The 19,431-nt window shown below is 37.0% G+C and overlaps 1 protein-coding gene across 1 annotated transcript; it reads left to right on the forward strand.

Moving 5' to 3' along the window:
• Positions 1 to 482: 482 nt before the first annotated feature.
• On the forward strand, positions 483 to 18,897 carry ANXA1 (annexin A1). The gene is made up of 13 exons (XM_037374020.1): positions 483 to 589; positions 4,572 to 4,650; positions 6,848 to 6,941; positions 7,737 to 7,831; positions 9,429 to 9,542; positions 10,626 to 10,716; positions 11,729 to 11,808; positions 12,664 to 12,720; positions 14,265 to 14,358; positions 14,990 to 15,085; positions 16,151 to 16,209; positions 17,155 to 17,277; positions 18,288 to 18,897. Exons 2-13 carry the CDS (start codon positions 4,585 to 4,587, stop codon positions 18,345 to 18,347), a joined length of 1,029 nt encoding a protein of 342 aa, XP_037229917.1. The 5' UTR covers positions 483 to 589; positions 4,572 to 4,584; the 3' UTR covers positions 18,348 to 18,897.
• Positions 18,898 to 19,431: the final 534 nt, after the last annotated feature.

Consider the following 19,431-nt stretch of genomic DNA (forward strand, 5'->3'; position numbering starts at 1 on the left):
AAATAAAAAAACCAACAAAAAAAATCGATACTAAGTTTCAGACATGTCTTAATCCTGAACGTTTCTGCCATGGGCTTATGTGTAGAAGAAGCAGAGCTAACAGCCACCAGAGCTCAGTGAAGCTTGAAAGCTGCATTGACTCTTCTCCACATTTTGTCTTAATATAATCACTTTGAAGTGAATATATTCACTCTGACATGTCAAAATATGGAGTAACTAAAGTTTAGTTTTTTAACATTTTAGTTTCACAATCCAGAAAGTTGTATGACAATTTACTATAGTGAGAGATGTGGCCATGGCAGGGGAGGAGAGCTACAACAGCGTGCTCGTTTGTTGCTTTTTGCCTTCTGAAATCTGGTCCTGCTTTCTCCAGCACATAGTTTTGCAATGACTGGGTTTTTTTGTGTGGTTCTGTGTTTTGGACAGCACCCAGATGTAGCTGCTGCAAGAGCAGATGGTTGCTGGGGCTGAGGAAACACGCTCGTTGCTAGGTGGGGTCTCCCTCGCTGCGCTATAAAAGCATCAACAAACCTCTAGTCTCTTACTTCTGGCTGCGCTGCCCTGAAAAGTTGTCTTTGTGAGGAACAAGGTAAGTTTCTTTACTTCTTTGCTGTTCTCTGTAGATCCGACAAACTTTAATATACTGAATTTGTCAGGTAACCTGGTGCAATTTTCTGTGGGCTGGATTTGCTTACAAGGGAAAAGTGTGGGCAGGGGACAATCTTTCAGTTTTGAAACATTTTGTGTAGATGGAATAGCTTGGAAAACTACTGCTTTTATTTTTTGCATGTCAGCAACTGGGAAAAAAAGAGAAAAGCTTAAAAGAATAAAAGAAAACTTACTTGGAGCTGACTGTTTCCTATGTTTTCTCTTTGCCCTTGTAGTAGCCAGCTGTAAAAATCTGCAGTAAAACTGGAGTTCCTGTACTTTGTACGGAAACTTAAAAAAAGGAAACAAACATCTGTTGTTTCTTCAACAATAGTTTGCTGTTTTGGGACTGTAGAGGGGTCTTTGCTCAGGAAACTCATGAAAATTAAGCAAAGCAATCTCTTAGAAACATAAGAGCAAAAGCCTGGTTTTGTGACCAAAAATTTAGGCAAAACCAAGTAAGGAAAGGCTGTGTCATGTGGGGTTTGCTCTGCTAAAACTTTCCACTGAATTTTCCAAGGATGAGATTGTTTTTCTCTCTGACATTTTCATTCATATTCAGTAGACTTTCCACTGTAAAATTAATCATTGTGTTAGTTCTACTGCCTGTTTTTCTTACAGGCTGTAATGACCTTAATTTACAACAAGATCCTGGTAACTAGCATTGGACAGTAACCAGAGATGATACATCTGATATGGTTCATGATATGACTAAATAAGCATGAAGAAATTATGTTGTTTGACACAGACTGCAGTGTAAAAGTCTAGTTTGTGTCTTCAAGTTTTTTCAATAAATAGTATGTATTTTCTCAAAAGTTTTAAAGATTTACATATGCCCCATTCAAGGATGCTTCTTCTGGGGACTGAGAGCCGGACAGAAAGCAATAATTATCGCAAAGCAACAGTCAGAGCTTTTAGTCTTGATCTCTGATTGATTTTTTATTCCAGTTGCAATGTTGAGCATTCCAACTGGGAATGATACACAGTATTTTTCAAAATAAGAAATTTTAAGTTCTTGATCCTCTTTCCTTTTAAATGGGATATCTACATGCATCAGTTTGGGAAGTGGGACACATGGCCTGGCCTGGCCTGGCCCATATTTTCTTAAACAGTATAGCTATCAAATAGGTATTTTGTATGGAGTAACCAGAAAGAAGTTTCACACTTTTCTGCGGTACCTTCTGTTTGCACCACTTTGTAGGCACATAGATTTTTTTCTTTTTTCTTTTCCTGTTCATAGGTTTTGTTCTGAGTTCAAAAATAGAGGAAAATATATGGCAGAAAGCATCAGTTCTTACAGTCCTTTTCATACTAAACAAAAATAATATTCTGACTGAATTTATCACTCCTGGATCTTGGTACTGTTTACATGAGCTGCTTGTATTTTAGAGTGGCATGGGTCAACCCTGGAAAAGACCTTGACTTTATTGGGTGGGATCTGGCTGTCTTCCTAGATTACAATCTTATTTTTTCTTATTAGCCATAGTTTTTTATAAAGCAGGCAAACAATTTTGTATGTAAGTGCTTTCTTAACTTTCTGGTTCAATTCAAGCAGCATAAGGTTTTTAGCCCCTCTCAAAAGCCATTGCCTACTTTGACTTCTGTAAAAATTGTGCTGCTTCTTTACTAGATGGAAATAGATTGATCTACATGTCGAAGTGTCTTTATTTTATAAGGAGGGAAAAAAGACTTAGATTTTAAGGCATAGAATTATTTTATTGTAATGTAAATTAGGATAGACATAAAGGTTTAGAGGCTTAATACACCCAATTTAGTGTAGGCTTGCAGCCTTCTGGTCTAGTCATCCCCAAGAATAGCAAAGCCTCTAGTGCTAGGTGTGAGGGGTGGGGGCTGGGACAGGCAAATGTAATGGGGATGTTAGCAGTTCTCTCTAGAGCTCTTCCTCAGAAGTGTTCCTCTAGCAACCAAAATGCAGTTTTGGTTCCAGCTCTTCTCAGATCTGGTGCTGTAAGACTGAATCTTGCTTTTTAGCTTTAAACAATTACAGACTATGCATCTATTAGCTGGCAGACATATCTGTGCATGTCACTGTTGGTGACTTGGTGCACCTAGTATGGAGACTAAAATGTTTTCATCCAACTGCATATGGCCTTCATGTGTGCTGTTATAAAACGCAGCAGACCCTTAGATACTATAGAACTTTGTCTAGCATCATACACTTATCATACACTGTCCATACAAGAAGGTTAAGGGAGTCACTGTAATAGCTTAATAAAAACCTGTTGGTTTCTAATTGCAATTTAAGTGTGCTTTTCTGCTACTCATTAAATGACATGTGCCTAAGGGTTGGTTCTTAAAACCAACACAATATTCTGACCATAATTCACCCAGATGAGACCTACTTTAAGTAACATACAAACACAGATTAGGATCCAGTTTCAGTTTTTCTAGCAGCACAGGCAGAGCTGAACTTTGTGCCCTCAGGGTTGAGGGAAGGGCACAAAAGCAAGGGTTTCCTGGGTAGGAGGGGGTGTAGGTGGTTTCTGCCTTGGAGAGGTGTGGAGGTGGGCAGGAGTGCTGGATGAGGGCCATGGGAGAAAGGTGTCATTTTGTTGGCAGCTGAATGTGGAAATAAATTTTACAGTTTTGCTATGAGGGAAAGAAGCAGCCAGGCCATGGGAGATAGGTGTCACTTTGTTGGCAGCTGAATGTGGAAATAAATTTTACAGTTTTGCTATGAGGGAAAGAAGCAGCCAGGCTGCAACTACACTGCTTGATCCTAGGCATGTTTTGTTTTAAAGGACTTCTCATTGCCCTTTCTTTGGGACACAGGGCATAAGTAAAGCAAGTGTGTTTGCAGCATAAGCAACATATTTTTTCATGCTCATGTATATGATCTATATTATGTGATCTGTACCCCAAGACCACAAATAACATCTTGTCTCTTCACAGTAGATTCAAAGACACTATGGTTTACCCAGCACCATTGTCTTTATTGTTTATATGTATGCTCTAAAACGAACCCTTCCCTAGAGTTTGCTATGGAAGTTTGGAGGAAAAAAAAATATTTTGAGCAGACCAGAAAAACTTTATTTGATAAAACATTATTCTCTCTGTTGCCTCACTGTTTCTTTTAGCAAACAGAATATTCCTCACACCAAAGTTGTTATAAAGCAGCCTATTCACTGTTTTTGGGTTCTCAATATCAAATCACACCATTAGTCTTTTTTCCTGTTCTGTATGGTATAATATGGAAAAACTAGACTGAATGTAATTTTGGTGATAAAAGGCTGAATTTTTTTTTTCTCCCTTCTTAAATGGGTAATATATTCTTTTGTGGAAATTGGAGGTATTATGTAAGAAAGAAGGAACAGTTTAGGTGAAAGTGTCTGATTGTATTCATCTTCCTTAGGGAGGAGCTAGTCAAAGAAATTACATGAGAGTATATTTAACAAGGGAATATTTTGTCTTAACATAACACACAAGAGCTCCAACCTCAGTAAGTTATCAGACAACAATACTTGTTTACCACTGAATTTTAACAGAATCAAATATTCAGTAAGCTAAATGGGCATAGCTGGTACCTTAACTAATGGGGAAAGACAGACTTTAATTTGTTTCTGGTAACTTCCTTTTGTAACTCCATGATAATGTTTAGGTGTTGACATAGTAAATAAGCAAATAGTCCAACTAGTTTACTGTTCTACTTCTAATCTAAAAATTCCGCAAGTAGCTAAGGGTGTAGGACTGAGCACGCAGCTGTGGAGCATTGCACCACCTGCCAAATGTAAAAGTTACCTGCTTCTGATAGCACAAGCCAGTGACTGCTTGGCCCTGAATATCATAGTTCAAGAAAAAGGATTTTGAGAGTGGAAAACCTTGAGTTGCACTAGTGCTGAAAGTGATGAAAAATGGTTTGTAACTGGATCAAAAATGGCTTGTAACTTGATATCTCTTCCCAGAAACTCTGTCAACATGGCTATGGTGTCAGAATTTCTGAAACAGGCATGGTTCATGGAAAATCAAGAGCAGGAATGTATTGTAAGTATTATCACCTTTTAGAGAGCATCATGCTTATTTTCAAGTACATTTAGAAATTATTTAAAGGCATAAGCTACCAAATGCCTTTCATATACTCAAAGGGAGGATAAACAATGGCAAAATTCCAGTCGATTAGAACAGGAACTCAATTTTGTTGCGGCGTGTAATATTATGTAATCTAATAACCTAGGAAGTCTGCTATCAGATGAAAAGTTACTCTTATTTACACATATCAGTTTAGTTATCAATTCCTAGGCAGAACTAGTTACTGTAATGAAATTGTAATTCTCAGCAGACAATCACTAATTGAGTCAAGTCATCCTCCTTAAAGTAGTAATCTGATGTACAGGTGTGCGAATGTGTAAGAACACGTCCAGATGACAAACTTGTGAAAACCAGTGACTCTTAGGCTGGGGTAGAGGAAGCCATGAGCTGGAGCCCAGGAATGTAAAGGAGGAACTAAAGTCACTAGTATATGTTCTAGTGTTCCTATTATATGTGTCATACTTAGAGTGGAAAGAGTCATGGTATGTAATAAAACAACTCAGGAGACCACTACTGAAGGGAGGCTTATGGTGGTGAGAAGTCAAGAGTTACTGCACTAGGATTATGTGGAGTTGTCATGATAATGAAGCTGATTGATACTAAAATGACTGTTGGCGAAGATAAAGTGATACACTGTGAAGTCCCAGGAGATCCTGAAAGAACTTTCATCTTGAAAAAAAATATTGAACATAGGGTGGAAATTTCAGTAAATAGTTTGCTCTATACCTTTGTGGATTTTGTAATTTTGACTTCACAATGTTTTGTGCATAAACCTTTGGCTGCACCATACTATCACCCTTGCACTACCAGGTTCCTGAGTCGTTCTGGTTGTGGTGGTTACAGATTTTTATTGCTAGTAGATAAGTTTGTCATGGAAACCAGTATACAAAGACTAACCTGGTATGCCTGGGAAAGAGGCAGTGAAGAAGTCCCGTTCTTCTGTTTGCTTATCACAAAGTCACAGTGATTTTTTTCAAAAGTATGCAAGATACCTTTTTAAGTATGCAGTCCCTCTGCTCTCTTACAAGTCCCAGTGATATAATATTTAAGGAGTGGAATATTTCATTATTAGGTGTTAGAAGTGTACAAAATTCAATGTAGAATGAAGAAGTAAAACATGTATCCATTGGATGTTGCCATTTTTCTTGTGCTATTTAACTTTAGTGGCAAAGGATTTTAAAGAAAATAAATGGTGAGTTGTTGAAATAGGAGAAAGTATAGGTGATTCAGAAAAAGTGTAGCTAAACTACTGTTCGTTTTTTTTTTTAAATAAAAAAATCTCACCATGTATCCTACCAATGGGAAATTTATATATATATATCAAAGAACCTTTGGGCTTTTTTATAGCTTCTGTAAGAGAAGTAGACATTGATAAGGTAGCGATGTTGGGTTGTAGGTCCTACCAGTGACTTGATTTGTCTTGTTGCTGATTTAGGGCAAGCCACATAATCTGTCACGTAGTGGAATTCATCACTGCTAGTTAGTCCCAGAGCCCTTTAGATGGGAGTGCCCATCTAGGAGTGGATTCACCAAAGGTAGCCAGTAGATAATGCCTGTGAAGAAAGTGTGGCTTACGTCTCAAGTTTCAAAGAAGTTGGGTAACAGTTTTCCACTTCCTCATAGGATTAGGCTTGAACTCTTCAAGATCTTACATGCAAGAAGTGCTTGTAGCCTTAGATATGAGTCAACTGAGAAGTCTTTTAATGTGATGCACAGTCAATTCACATGATATGAGCAAAGAAATTAGTAGCACTTTACTGGAAGTGCCTGTAGGATTTAATTGTGGGTTTAAAACCTTTAAAATTTGGACATAATGGCCTAACATGACAGTTAAGAAGTATTTTTCTATGGTATCCATGTTATCCTGAGAAATAGGTCTTCAGGTACCTAAAACAATATATGAAGCATTTACTGCTTAATACAAGAGGTATGAATAGAATAGATCCAATGCATATTCATTACTGAGTCTTTAGTTCTCTGTAGTTATAAAATTGTGTATATTCCTTGATAGTCCTATAATAGACAATCCCATATACATGGTTTATTTAGGCTTCTAAAACTGTTTCTTTGCAAAAATAATCTTTGGAATAAGCAAATTTTTTTAAAATTTATTTATTATTATTGTTATTATTATTATCCCCTTCCTCTACAGAAAAGTTCAAAAGGTGGCCCTGGAATTCAGTCATACCCTAACTTTGATCCATCAGCTGATGTTGTTGCTTTGGACAAAGCTATTACTGTAAAGGGTAAGAGAAATAAATATTTAACCTGCTATATTAGGACTCTTCCTTAGGAAATTTTGAGAATAGTCCTGAACAGAATATCAGAATGAGAGGCAATGTCAAGAAGGAGAGATGCCTTTGCTTTTAAAAGATTGGCAATACATTAAATTGTATCACTTGGTAAAGAATCTCAACTCTTTGATATCCTGATGTTGTGTTACTTAATACTACATTAAAGTTCTCTAATATATTGAAGGAAAGGTTGTAAAACATTAATTTCTAGAGAATAAAAAAATGTTATGACATACCATACTAATACTTTTTGATCTGATTTCCATAAAATCCCTGCAAAAGGCAGTGAATATGCTAACGTACTGTATGCTTCTATTGCACTTCTCTCTTTTAATGAAATTCACATTTGGCACTTTGCCTGTACTTTGAAACCTTTTTCTGTTTGGCTTACTGAGACAAAATGAGTTTGACGTTTAATTTTAATTTTTTTTTTTTTTTAGTTATTCTCTAATATAGGTTCTGCACTCAGAACACTTTAAGACTTTCTGTATGAAATTGTAGAAACATAGGTTTCTGTGTTCTATGGGAATCTTTTTTTTTTTTTATATTTCTTCACTATATCACTAAAAGTAAATCAGTGGATTGTTATGACTTTTCCTTGGTTAAACTTCAGTGAGCCAAGAAAAAAAAAATGACATAAAGCAAATAATAATAAAAAATACTAGTATTTGGCTAAATGATGCACTAGGCACCACTACAATTATTTCCAATATATTATTAAATATTTTGTTGTTTGGTGACTCACAGGTGTGGATGAAGCCACTATCATTGACATCTTGACTAAAAGAACAAATGCTCAGCGTCAGCAGATCAAAGCTGCCTATCAGCAGGCTAAAGGAAAGGTAAAGTATATTCAAGCCAAGCTTAAATTTACACCCAGAATATCAATGTTGCTCCTAGTTCAGATGGTACATACAGCTTCAGTTTCATAGAACAAAAAGCTAGTCTTCTGCCTTCTCTATTTTGTGAAAATCATCACAGAATAATACCCTGTAACTATATTGTTGGTGCTGAGCCTTTGAATATGATGGCCACTATTTTGAAATAAAAAGAAAAAATTGGAAATTCTGTCTTTCTAGGTTTTTGAACGCCCTAGAGATCCTTTGAATCACTAAATCATTGGGAATGCAGAGATTTTACTACCACCTGGGAGACAGTCCACTGAGAGAAAGGAAGGGATGGAGAAGGGAACTTGGAGACATCTCTCCAAATGTTTAAGTCCAGATAGAACACTAAATAGGATAGGAAAGTTGTAGGATCATAATGCTGTTCCACAAGTATACCAACACTGGCACAGGGATGGGTATACAGGAGTCAGTGTTCTACTGATGGATAAAACTGGTAGTCCCTGAAAATGAGAAGCTTGGAAATTACTACATATTTCTGGAAAAGGTTTTGATTGCTCTTACTTTTCTCTGTAACAAGTTTTCTCCAGTTGAACCTGTAACTCTAATCTGAAATTATAATTGCACTGTTGCCATACCAGAGTTACTGAACATTTGCTCCTTGGAAAGTGATTCCTTTGAGTGTAACTTTTAAAGACCAACTTAGAAAATAAGTCTAATATTTTAGCCTAGATTTCCTGTTTTTATTCAGGAAACTTCACTTGTGGTTTTCACAGCCCTCTCTGTCCTCAGAGGAAGCTGCAGCCTTGCAGTTATATTTTTTAAACACCTAAATTATAACACAATTTCAAAGACACAGGGAGACTAATGCTGTTAGATTATTAATACCTTGACACACTGTCAAGAACAGAACAGAACTAACTAAGGACATAGTGTTTGCTTCTTAAATAATCTTGTTGCCTTAGGTATCCTGACAAAGCAGGTTGACTTTTTCACTCTTAGAGCCGCACCTGAACATATACTTGGTGGGGAATAGGGTTGTAACTTTTAACGTAACAAAACAGAGTACTGAGCATCTCCAGATAGGAGACAGAATAATTAGGGTTTTTTCCTTTTTTTAACTTAAAATTAGGTCAAATTAGTATATAGACCAAATCTTAACTGTCAGGACTTGCAGTTTTGGGTAGGGTGGTATTACACTACATCCACATAGTTTCCACTGCCAATTCTGTCCTTTATGTGATAAATGGATGAATTAATATGTATCCAGATAAGTAACTCAGTCATAATCATAACAGCAATATAGTATTACCTTCTTTTAACATAAAAACAGCCTATTTTGAGTCTTCTGATACTGTAAATGGATGAATGTGGCTGAACTGCAAGTGTGAAAGCACTCCTGAATACTTACTGAAAAACGATTAACATAAAGGTGACAAATCAAAAGTTTCAGGTTGGGCTTCATAGTTCTTTCCAGTAGCTAAAGGAATGATGTACACTAAGATTCATGAGAAATCAGGCTCATTTGGACTGTACCTGAACAGCAGCATTTTATGATTCACTAGCTTAGTCTGTTTTACATGCTTCCTCTCAGAGTCTGGAAGAAGCCTTGAAAAAAGTTCTGAAAAGCCACCTGGAAGATGTTGTTGTGGCTTTGCTCAAAACTCCAGCTCAGTTTGATGCTGAAGAATTAAGAGCTTCTATGAAGGTAAGGTAAAAACTTCTGCAGAAGCTTTCCTAAAGAGCATAAATAATTATCAGGACCTGTAAATGACATTGGACTTGGATTTCAAAGCTCATATATTGTCTTCATTTTAATCCCATTTTGTAAAATAAATCTGTACTGGTATTTGGGTTCTGAGAACAAAACTCATCAATCTGCTGAATTTCAGGGTTGGAGGAGATTCTTTTGTGAGAATGAACTCTCTGACTTGTGAAAACTGATTGCTGATATAGTGATAGAAAGCCATAGTGTTTACATATATGTTTAGATAAGAGAAAGGGGAAGGGGGTATTTTTCTTCATATATTTTAAAATCCTATCTTCTCTGTGTAATGCTTGGCCCTTTTAACCCTGTAAAGGAATTACAGAGGGATGAAGGCAGGTTAATTAACATTGATAATATACAGCTGTGGGCTGGCTTCAGGGGCGTGGGTTGGCTGACATGGATAATGTGCAGCTGTGGCTGGTTCCTGCTAAGTAGTTAAATAGCTCTAAGGGGTATGGAAGAGGAGTACTGGAGGAAGAGAGACCTGGAAGAGGCAGAGGGAGGAGACAGAGCACCCTGGGTGTAGGGGAGACAAGGAGAGGCCCCGGGAGAAGGAGGGGGCCCGGATGAGAAGAGCCTGGTTGGAAGAGGAGCCCAGAGAAAGAAGAATGCAGAAGCAAGAAGCAGGGTGGACTGGCCTGAAAAGGATGAAGAAACAGCAGGGACAGTAGATGAACTTTTGAAACCTTGCGGGGGGATTGGTGGCTGTGCTGGGGCAAGGTGCAGGAACTGCTTAATGAAGTTAACCTGGTAGGGGGTGGTAAAAGTCTTGTTGCAGCTGGCTAGTTTGGATAGTGCTGCAACATAGCCCTTCTTTTGGTTATCAGTGACATTATATGTAATAAAAAATTAATTCCAAAAGAGCTGAAAGAACAATATTGTGTGCAAGCACAAGGTTTCTCACTTTTATTTCTTGTTCCATGTGGTGCTTTCAAAGCCAAGTCTGACTTTCATTTTAGATCTGTTCTAAATCTTGTTTGCTTTATCAAATAACATTTCTAAAAATTCAATCACTCCTATCAGGGCCTTGGAACTGATGAAGATACCTTAATTGAAATTCTGGCCTCAAGAAACAATAGAGAGATCAGAGAAGCCAGTAGATACTACAAGGAAGGTAATTCAGAGCAAAAAGAAGTATTAATGGTACAACTCTGTTGTAGAGACAATATAGTCATAGCATCGCTTCTTAATATAGGAAGCTGAGACCTTGTAGGATGCAAGTGAAGCTTCACATAAAATTGAGAGCTGTAGGGGAGGAAAGTAATCCTGACTTTTTTTGGACCTATGTAGATTCCCAAAACTTCTGTTTGGGAAGGCACATCACCACCATCAGAGCTGCAGATGTCTTATGGAATGGGCCATGCATTTAGATGCTTTCTAGGATACAAGCAAAACCCAGCTGCCTTTTCCCTCTTCTAACTAAGCCTTGGCTAACTTAAGATTTCACTAGTCTTGGAAAAAAAGTTCTGTGGTGCTTGAGTTAGCAACACAGGTAATAGCAGTAGGTGCAACCAGTGAACTAAAGGGGTGGTGGGGTGTGTGGAAATCTTTGAAGAGATAGCTAAAATGTAATGTAGCATGTCACATATGTAGAGGTCACTGCAGTCAGTCAGTGTGGTCTAATTAAACCATGTTTTCTGAGAATGAGCTACATTTTCCATGAGATTTCCATTCAAATACAGCCCAAATCAATATCTTCCACCCAAATTGATTTCTTCAGAAGAGTTTTATGATTGAGTTCAGTGTTGATAAATATAAGAAGTAAGAATGAAAGAGAAATGACTCAGGAAGTTTCAAGTTTTTTTGTGCCTCACAAGCAAGAGCCCAAGCCAATGCCACCCGCAAGACTTCAAAGAACTTTTTCAGCAGATTTTGGGTTTAAACTCCAATTTCATAGCATATCTCAGGGATTAGAGGACATGTAACAAATATACTACCCCTTCTCTTGAAGCTAAATGAGAGAAATAAGAAAACTGCCTGTCTAATGGGCATATTTAAGTGGGAAATTAAGAAAAGGATGTAAAAATCATAGAATTATAGAATGGTTTGGCTTGGAAGGGACCTTTGAAGGTCATCTAGTTGATAACTTTAAAACAGACTATGAATCCTTTTTCTTTCGATTTCAGTGTTGAAGAGAGATCTAACACAAGATATTATCTCTGACACATCTGGAGACTTTCAGAAAGCTTTGGTTGCTCTGGCCAAGGTATGCTATGCTTAAGCATTTTGAGTGGTATTATCTCTTATGAAAAATCAGTGTTAAGAGTTTTTGAGAAAGACACACAATAAAGATTTAGGTAATATTTATTTCTTTGCATTATTTTTTACTTACATATCTCAGACCATATGAAATTGTTCTTAAGTTATAATGAGATATGCATTTTAAAAAACTGCGTTTGTTAGTTATGCTTTTTTTGTGGGAACTGCCTTTAAGCACTTGGAAACCGGTGTCATGTCAACTGACTAGAAATAGAAACAGAACAAATGCTTACAATTAGAGAAGTAAACCTTTTGTCTTGCTGTTAAGATATGTTTCTAGTAGTTACAAAATGGGACAGAGGCAGGAAGCGAACAAGTGGACAAACTGTTTTGTGAATTTGTGTTCAAAAGCAGATGACTTTAAACACGGGAGATGCCCAATAAAAAGACCCTTTTAAAATGTATAAATATTTAATTCTGTGATTGAGTACATGTATTTAAACCTTGTACATGCTTTTGATACAACCATGTGCATGGTTTTGGTTTTGGGTTTTGTTTCAAATCAGCTTGAGTCTATTGAATGGTCATCAGGGAGCAAATCAGAGTTTCTAAGCCTGAACTTCACATTAAGAAACAATATTTCCCCTGGATTTTAATGTAGGACTTCCAAAATAAAGTGTTGATGGCCTTGCAGGTCTGAGCTCTGACTGATTACAAATACAACAAATTTATTCACAGAATGATTGACATAACTGTTATGTGTCTGCAATTATGTGTGTAAGTTATGTATGAGAATGGTAGGGCAGAAAATGCTGCATTTTGGTGAACTGAATACCAGTGAAATTTTTATTTATTTATATAGGCTGACCGAAGTGAAGATTCTTATGTGAATGATGAACTTGCTGACAGTGATGCCAGGGTAAGATCATACTTTGCACTGCAGGGCTTCTTCATCTGATTTAATTGAGATTAAAATTCTGGCTGCAGATATTCTACCTCGGGGGTCTTCAAACTACACCCCGCTGGCCGGATACGGCCCCCCAGGGTCCTCAATCCAGCCCCCGCTATTTACAGACCCCCCCGCCCCCGCCAGGGGTTGGGGGGGGAAACCAAGCAGCTGCAGATGGCTGCCTGCCACTGCATCCGTGTGCTGGCCCCCTGGATAAAAAGTTTGAGGACCCATGGTCTACCTGAATATTTTGCATTGGAGACCTAACAGATCTGTATGCTATATAGCAATCTTTTCTGAGCAGATACTATTTTATGAAGTTCACATAATCATCACTATCTGAAGGAAATTAAATCTTCACCCTAATATCTAGCTTCAGAAACATTTCTACAAGACCTCTTCTAGTTCATGTAAAGTGTGAAGACCTTTTGAAGGAGAGGTCAACTAGATAAGTTAGACACAATCTTCCTTTTGTTTGTAACAGGGCTCTTGAAATGAGAGACAAGGGTGTACTGATGTATGTGCAGAGCCTGCTTCTGTACCTTGACCAGTGTGAGCTCTGCAGTACGTTAGCTATAGTTATTGCTTTACAGTGATGAATGTTTCAAGATTATTGGGTAAATCTCAGTGATTTTCTGAATACTTCTAAAATAAACAACTGATCTTTCCCTTATTTTTTCCACCATTAACGTGATTAGTATTGATAAAATCTTGGGAAGCATTAGCAGTCTTTCCTGAGTTTTCACCTAGAAAATTTTACATCACTTACAATTTAAATGTAGATTTGCTTTACATTTATTTAAAAAAAAAAATCGCACCACGAAAAGGCCATTGAGCAGTTCTGCTTTGTATTCCTGCTACATCAGGAGTTTTGTCATCAGCCCTAGATATGAAATGTCAATAAATTAATACTCCAAGTTCAGAAATTCAGTGCTATTACTCTTGGTGCAGAGAAAGTGCTGTTAAATCTTCTTTGCTGCTGTGTGAAGGTCTTTATAATTATTACTTCTAGAGAGGTATGAGGAGGTGAGGAAAAAGGAGACTGCTTTGATTCTTGATTTCCATTAAAGTCAGTTCTGGAAAGACTTCATGTGTAGTATTCTCCTTCACAATTGTCCCATTAATACCAGAGATAATTTTGTTGGTTTTTTTTAAAGAAGGCCTATTAGTCCTAAACTCCTATGCAGACTGTAAACATATCATGATATATGAAAAATGTATTCATTCTAGAATGTAATGTACCCAGTGGAGCTAAATGATAATTGTAAAATGTCAGAAAATGTTTTCTAGCTGCATAGTGTTCTCTAGGTACTATTATGACATAAGTGAAGCATGAAGTATGGGTAGAGCTAGAGTTACTCTAAGGTTGTGTTTTGTTATGGATTTTGTCAAGGCCCAGAATTAATTACGACCAAGCAATGGCCTACCTTTGGCTGGTAGCTTCAGAAGTACAGTGTTTCTGTTTGGGTTTTACTATACTGATGTTAACCTTACTACTTTCTTTTCTTTGACAGGCCTTGTATGAAGCAGGAGAGAAAAAGAAAGGAACAGATATTAATGTTTTTGTTACTGTTCTTACTGCAAGAAGCTACCCACATCTCCGAAGAGGTATGTTGGATAAAACTTTGTGTTTCAATGGAATACTTTTTGAGTATGGACTGCTTATGAACTGAGAAGATATAGATTATCATGACATGATGATAATCAGACGTGACTCTTACTGCTACAAAGGTCTTTGTAACTGGACATGCTTGCTGACTAAGCATGCAGTTGTCAGCTTTTTTTTTTGTATTTGTGATAGGCAATATAATTTAGGTAGTTAAGGAAACTATTTCCATGAAATCCCACATGACTAGTGACCACAAAGCCAAGGGATCAGTGTGGCAGGGGTTCTAAATGCTCCCCAATATGATCTTGCTTTTCAGCCAGTTTGCCCTGCATAGAGGGGTATCACCTGATGTCACAGGCTCCAGCAGAGTTGTTGGAACACCCCTTTCCTTACCAATGGGTACATGAACCCTGTCATCCTAACAAAGTCCCATTCCTTACACTGACTCCACCTAGTCCATGCAGTAACACTGCTCTTTACACTGTGCTGGCTGAAAAAATGAGAAATATGGCCTACAATCAGTCACCTGTGTGCACTGCTGCAGTAGTAAGGGAAGAATCAAGCAAAGGAAATGCAGGGAGAATACTATCTTTTTCATCACTATTCACTGATTTTTCTTCCCTTATTTAGTTTTTCAGAAGTACACCAAATACAGCAAACATGATATGAACAAGGTACTGGATTTGGAGCTGAAAGGTGATATCGAGAACTGCCTGACTGCCCTTGGTAAGTGGTTCTACAAATTGTAACCTAGTATATGTACTAACTGTAGGAAAAACTACCTTTTACTTCTGCCATACTTCCTCTAATAGGAAACCATTTTAGGCTTACTCTGCTTCAACTTGCTAAATAATACTTTGGAAAATCCAGTCTGAGCATAGTGATTTAACTGAGTTATTCAGAGTCAGTTAAAGTTGATGAATGAGTAGAAATAGCTCTCCCAATATGTAGAAAGATCTTTTAGGGAGAAAAGATGTGTCATCACCATAGGAATACCTTTACAAGAAGTCAATATGCCAAAAAGAGCTGTCGGAACAGGCACAATTTGTATATTAAAAAAATCTGATAGTTTTAAACCTGCCTTAAAAAAACCACCAACAAACCCGCTCTTCTCTAAATTTTGTTTTTCAAAGATCTTTATAATATGATTATTAAAAATAAAATGAATGTCATTCTGCACTTCTGTTCAAGAAAATATTCTTATAACCTTTGTGATAAAGGTGTGTATTAAGATGCTTAATTAAGATTCCTCATGAACAGTAATGCAAAGCAGTGACTCACTGAAGTCACTCTTACTAGTGGACCAGGGATAGAATTAGGACCCAGACACCCATCTTGTTCTCAGCATTTGTATCAACTCAAGTGTATTCTGGATAGAAGAATGAGTCCCATTAGATCCATTCTAATGTCAGCAGTGGAGGGCAAGTACTTAGTATAACTTTTTTACAAAACATCAGATTGCAACCTCCAGCTCTGCTGTAGAAGGCACAAATGTTTTCACTTTTTTTCTTGGGAACTGCAACATCTTTCTTGATTTTGTGACAATAAACTAGGGAAAACAGTCTTGTCTTTATAGTAACTTTTCTCCCCTGACTGAATTGCTCTCTGAATAGACAGAGGAAAGGAACTGCTACTTCTATATTTTGAAGACAGATAATAAAGAAGTAGATAAATAGAATATGCTGGTAGGAACACAGACTGCTTTTAAAGTGTTTGCTTTCCAGTCTTTTTTCTTTTTGTTACTTGTTATGTGTATAACAGATGTGACCTTATCTCATGGTTTCATTACAGTGAAGTGTGCCACAAGCAAGCCAGCTTTCTTTGCTGAGAAACTCCACTTGGCGATGAAGGTAACCTAAAGAAAGAATTTCTCTTTGTAAAAACATGGAATGCTTTGTAAGCTGAAAAATAACAAGCTAACTAGAGCTCTCTAAGCCCTTTGTGTGATAAAAATGGACCACAGGAGGAAATTCAGTGTATTTCTAGCTCTTCTGTTTCTTCCATGGAAACTTCTGAGTGTCTTTCCGTAGAAGGAGCTGTCTGGTATAGCATGTTCATGAAGACGTCTGTCCATCCACACATCTTTTACTCCAGACAGTGACAGAAAGCTAACTGGAACATTTCTCACTTACAAACCCACAAAAATATTTGTGAAAAGTAAATAGGAAAGCAATTACAGATCCTGGACAAGGACCTTCTAGAAGCTTAATCTTTGACAAGATATTTATGGTCCTTCTGGCAAACTGGAACCTCAGTTGAGTGAGGTTCCAGTCTCAGTGGAGGTCTTGAAACAGTCTAGCATGCGGGTGTTTTAATAACTCCTGTGACAATTAGGAGTAGCACGTGAAAAATTGAGTGAAACATTATGAAAATACAGTTAATCACACTATTAAGAAAATAATAAAGGCAGTGAATTATAAAAGTCTAGGTTGTCTCTGCTGTCTAGCAAGCACAGTGAAGGACATGACTTTTTTTTTAGGAAACAGCTACGAGGAATGTGGGGGGAAAAAACCCAACCAAACAAAAAACCCACCAAAACCACAAAACCAACCAGGAATGGAGGTAGCCTGTCAGAAGTGAATTGTGCTTATAGGGAGTGGAAGGACAGAAAGGGGATATAAAAAGATCTCTGAGAGATGTGAAAGGAATAAGATGTGGGCTCTGTTCACCCTCAAAGAAGTCTGATGCATGAACCTTGATTTAAGATGTTTCAGTAACATAAGTAGCCTCTTTTTAAAAATTTTTTCCCCTTTTCCTTTTCTCTTTGTGTTTTTTTTTTTTTTTTCTTTTAACAGGGCTTTGGGACACGGCACAAAGAGCTCATCAGAATCATGGTTTCACGTCATGAAGTGGATATGAATGAGATCAAAGGTTATTACAAGAGACTGTATGGCATCTCTCTCCGCCAAGCCATTATGGTAGGTTTTCTCTCAGGCGACATATGAAATGCAAAACAACGAAAGTGTTTTGGAAGCCCAGTAAGGATTTGTTAATGCTTCTGTTCCTCAGTCAGAAGTTCATGCTGAATAGCTCATTGTAGCTAAGTAACTCATGTTCCTGATGATCCACATACTTGTACAATAAATCCATTTTCTGGGGCAACATTTTTGTCATGAAAGCTGTAGAAATTTGTTAGTAGTGGTATGTCTCAGGATATCACCTTACAGTAGAAGCCAAGAGCTGAATGGAGTCTACAGTATTCCCAAGCTCCTGTACCTGGGCAGACATATGCTACATATCTGGAGACTGGAGGTGATTGCACTAACAGCTTTATTGGGAGATATTTGATGCAACTGGCTATTGCTTTTTAGCATTGGAGGTACTGCTGCAAATACCTTGCTAATTTAACATTTATTTGGCCTGACTTAAGTGAATGACTTAAACTAACAGAAAATATCTTCTTGAAGGGTGCAGGCCTTAATGCATATTATCCACCTTTTCCAAGTTGAATAAGTGATCCCATGGTGAATCAAATATCACCATACAAGTGGCCTGTGTTTGACATAATCCTAGATACAATTTTTATATTGTTTTAATATTAATAATTGGACATTACAGGTCAAGGAAGGCATTTTCACTTTAGAGAAGAAAAGTTTAAGCTCCTTGTTGGATAGAAATCTTCTGTACTTTATTTATGCCATGAGATTCCTAGGATTTTCATTAGCCTTATCTACCTCTGGTCCATTCTGGAAATGCATGTCTTTATTTATAGGTCATATAAATAACTTTATATGTTAAAAAATAGGTTTGTATCACAGTGCAGGTACTCAGTTCAAGCTTAGTGTGTAGGTAACACATGTGTTATCAAGTGATTAATATATTTAGGTGAAGGACTGTTGTTCGTTACATGTATGTTGAATGCTTACTGAAACTTATTTCACTTGAGACCATTATCCTGACAACTGTTTTTTTGTCCTTAAATTGACAGGATGAACTCAAAGGGGATTATGAAAACATCCTGGTGGCTTTATGTGGAGGTGATAATTAAGATTCATCTTCCAGCAATGCAGTCAAGACCTGTTGCTGAAGGTCTTTATATTTGCCTGAGCTGTCTATTTAAAATATAGGCTTTACACAGTGAGGTTTCTGTTGAATGGTACTTAAGCTGTATGTATTATGCTGAAAACCCATAACCTGGAATGTATTTTTTCAGTATCTTTACTCTGAATGGCATTAATATATCTTGCTGCCATTTATCTAAAGTCAAAGAATGTCGTTAAGTTTCTGTTTGCTTGGCTAATCATGAAAAAGGTAAAGTTTTCATCTATGCCAAGCAAATAAACTTTTAAAACCAAAATTAACTCATATGTAACTTTGTATGCCCTTTGTTGCTTTTCTGTATTTGGTTTCAAATTGTTTGTATACAGTGCATGAGAGAAAACCCAGTAAACAAATAATTGAAAAATAATGTATCAGTATCAGATAATATAGCTAGTTCTATACCTTTCCATTTCTCTTCAGCTAGGGTTGATATGTCAGATGTAAGAAAAATAACTAAAGATTACTTGTTAAAATTTAACAATATGAAAAGCTATCGATAGCACTGTTTTGTTCTTTCATTTAAATTCCAGAGTAAATACACCTGTTTTTTCTTTCTTCCTATGTAAAAAAAATATACTATAAAAAAACCTCTTCATAGCCCATATGGAAATTTATCTTTTTCCTGATGAGTTGTGTAAATTTTTTGTCATTTCCAAAGTGAAAAAAACCTCCTATCGCTACCTCTATTTTGGACAGAGTTCATACTTGGCATTACTGTCAAATGCTGTGTGAATGAGTCAGTTATATCCCTGAGGTGCACTGGTGGAACTAAGCATTACTTGTTGGGTTTTTGTTACATGCAGACACTGCTGGTTGCTTTTATGGTGGCTTCCAATTACTCATTTGAACAACAGCATGCTAAACTACTACGAAATCAAAGGTCATCTTGGCTAATTAAAATTAAATATTGCAGGCCCTCTTCATATTAGGATGGTCTAGGATAACAGAACTAGGTGTCTTGAAAAGGAGAAATCTTCTAGAAGAAACATTGGCATGGCGAGAGCTGGAAAGAAAATTCCCATATGCCTCCC

This window comes from Falco rusticolus, chromosome Z (genome assembly GCF_015220075.1).
Source record: "Falco rusticolus isolate bFalRus1 chromosome Z, bFalRus1.pri, whole genome shotgun sequence".
Lineage (NCBI taxonomy): Eukaryota > Metazoa > Chordata > Aves > Falconiformes > Falconidae > Falco > Falco rusticolus.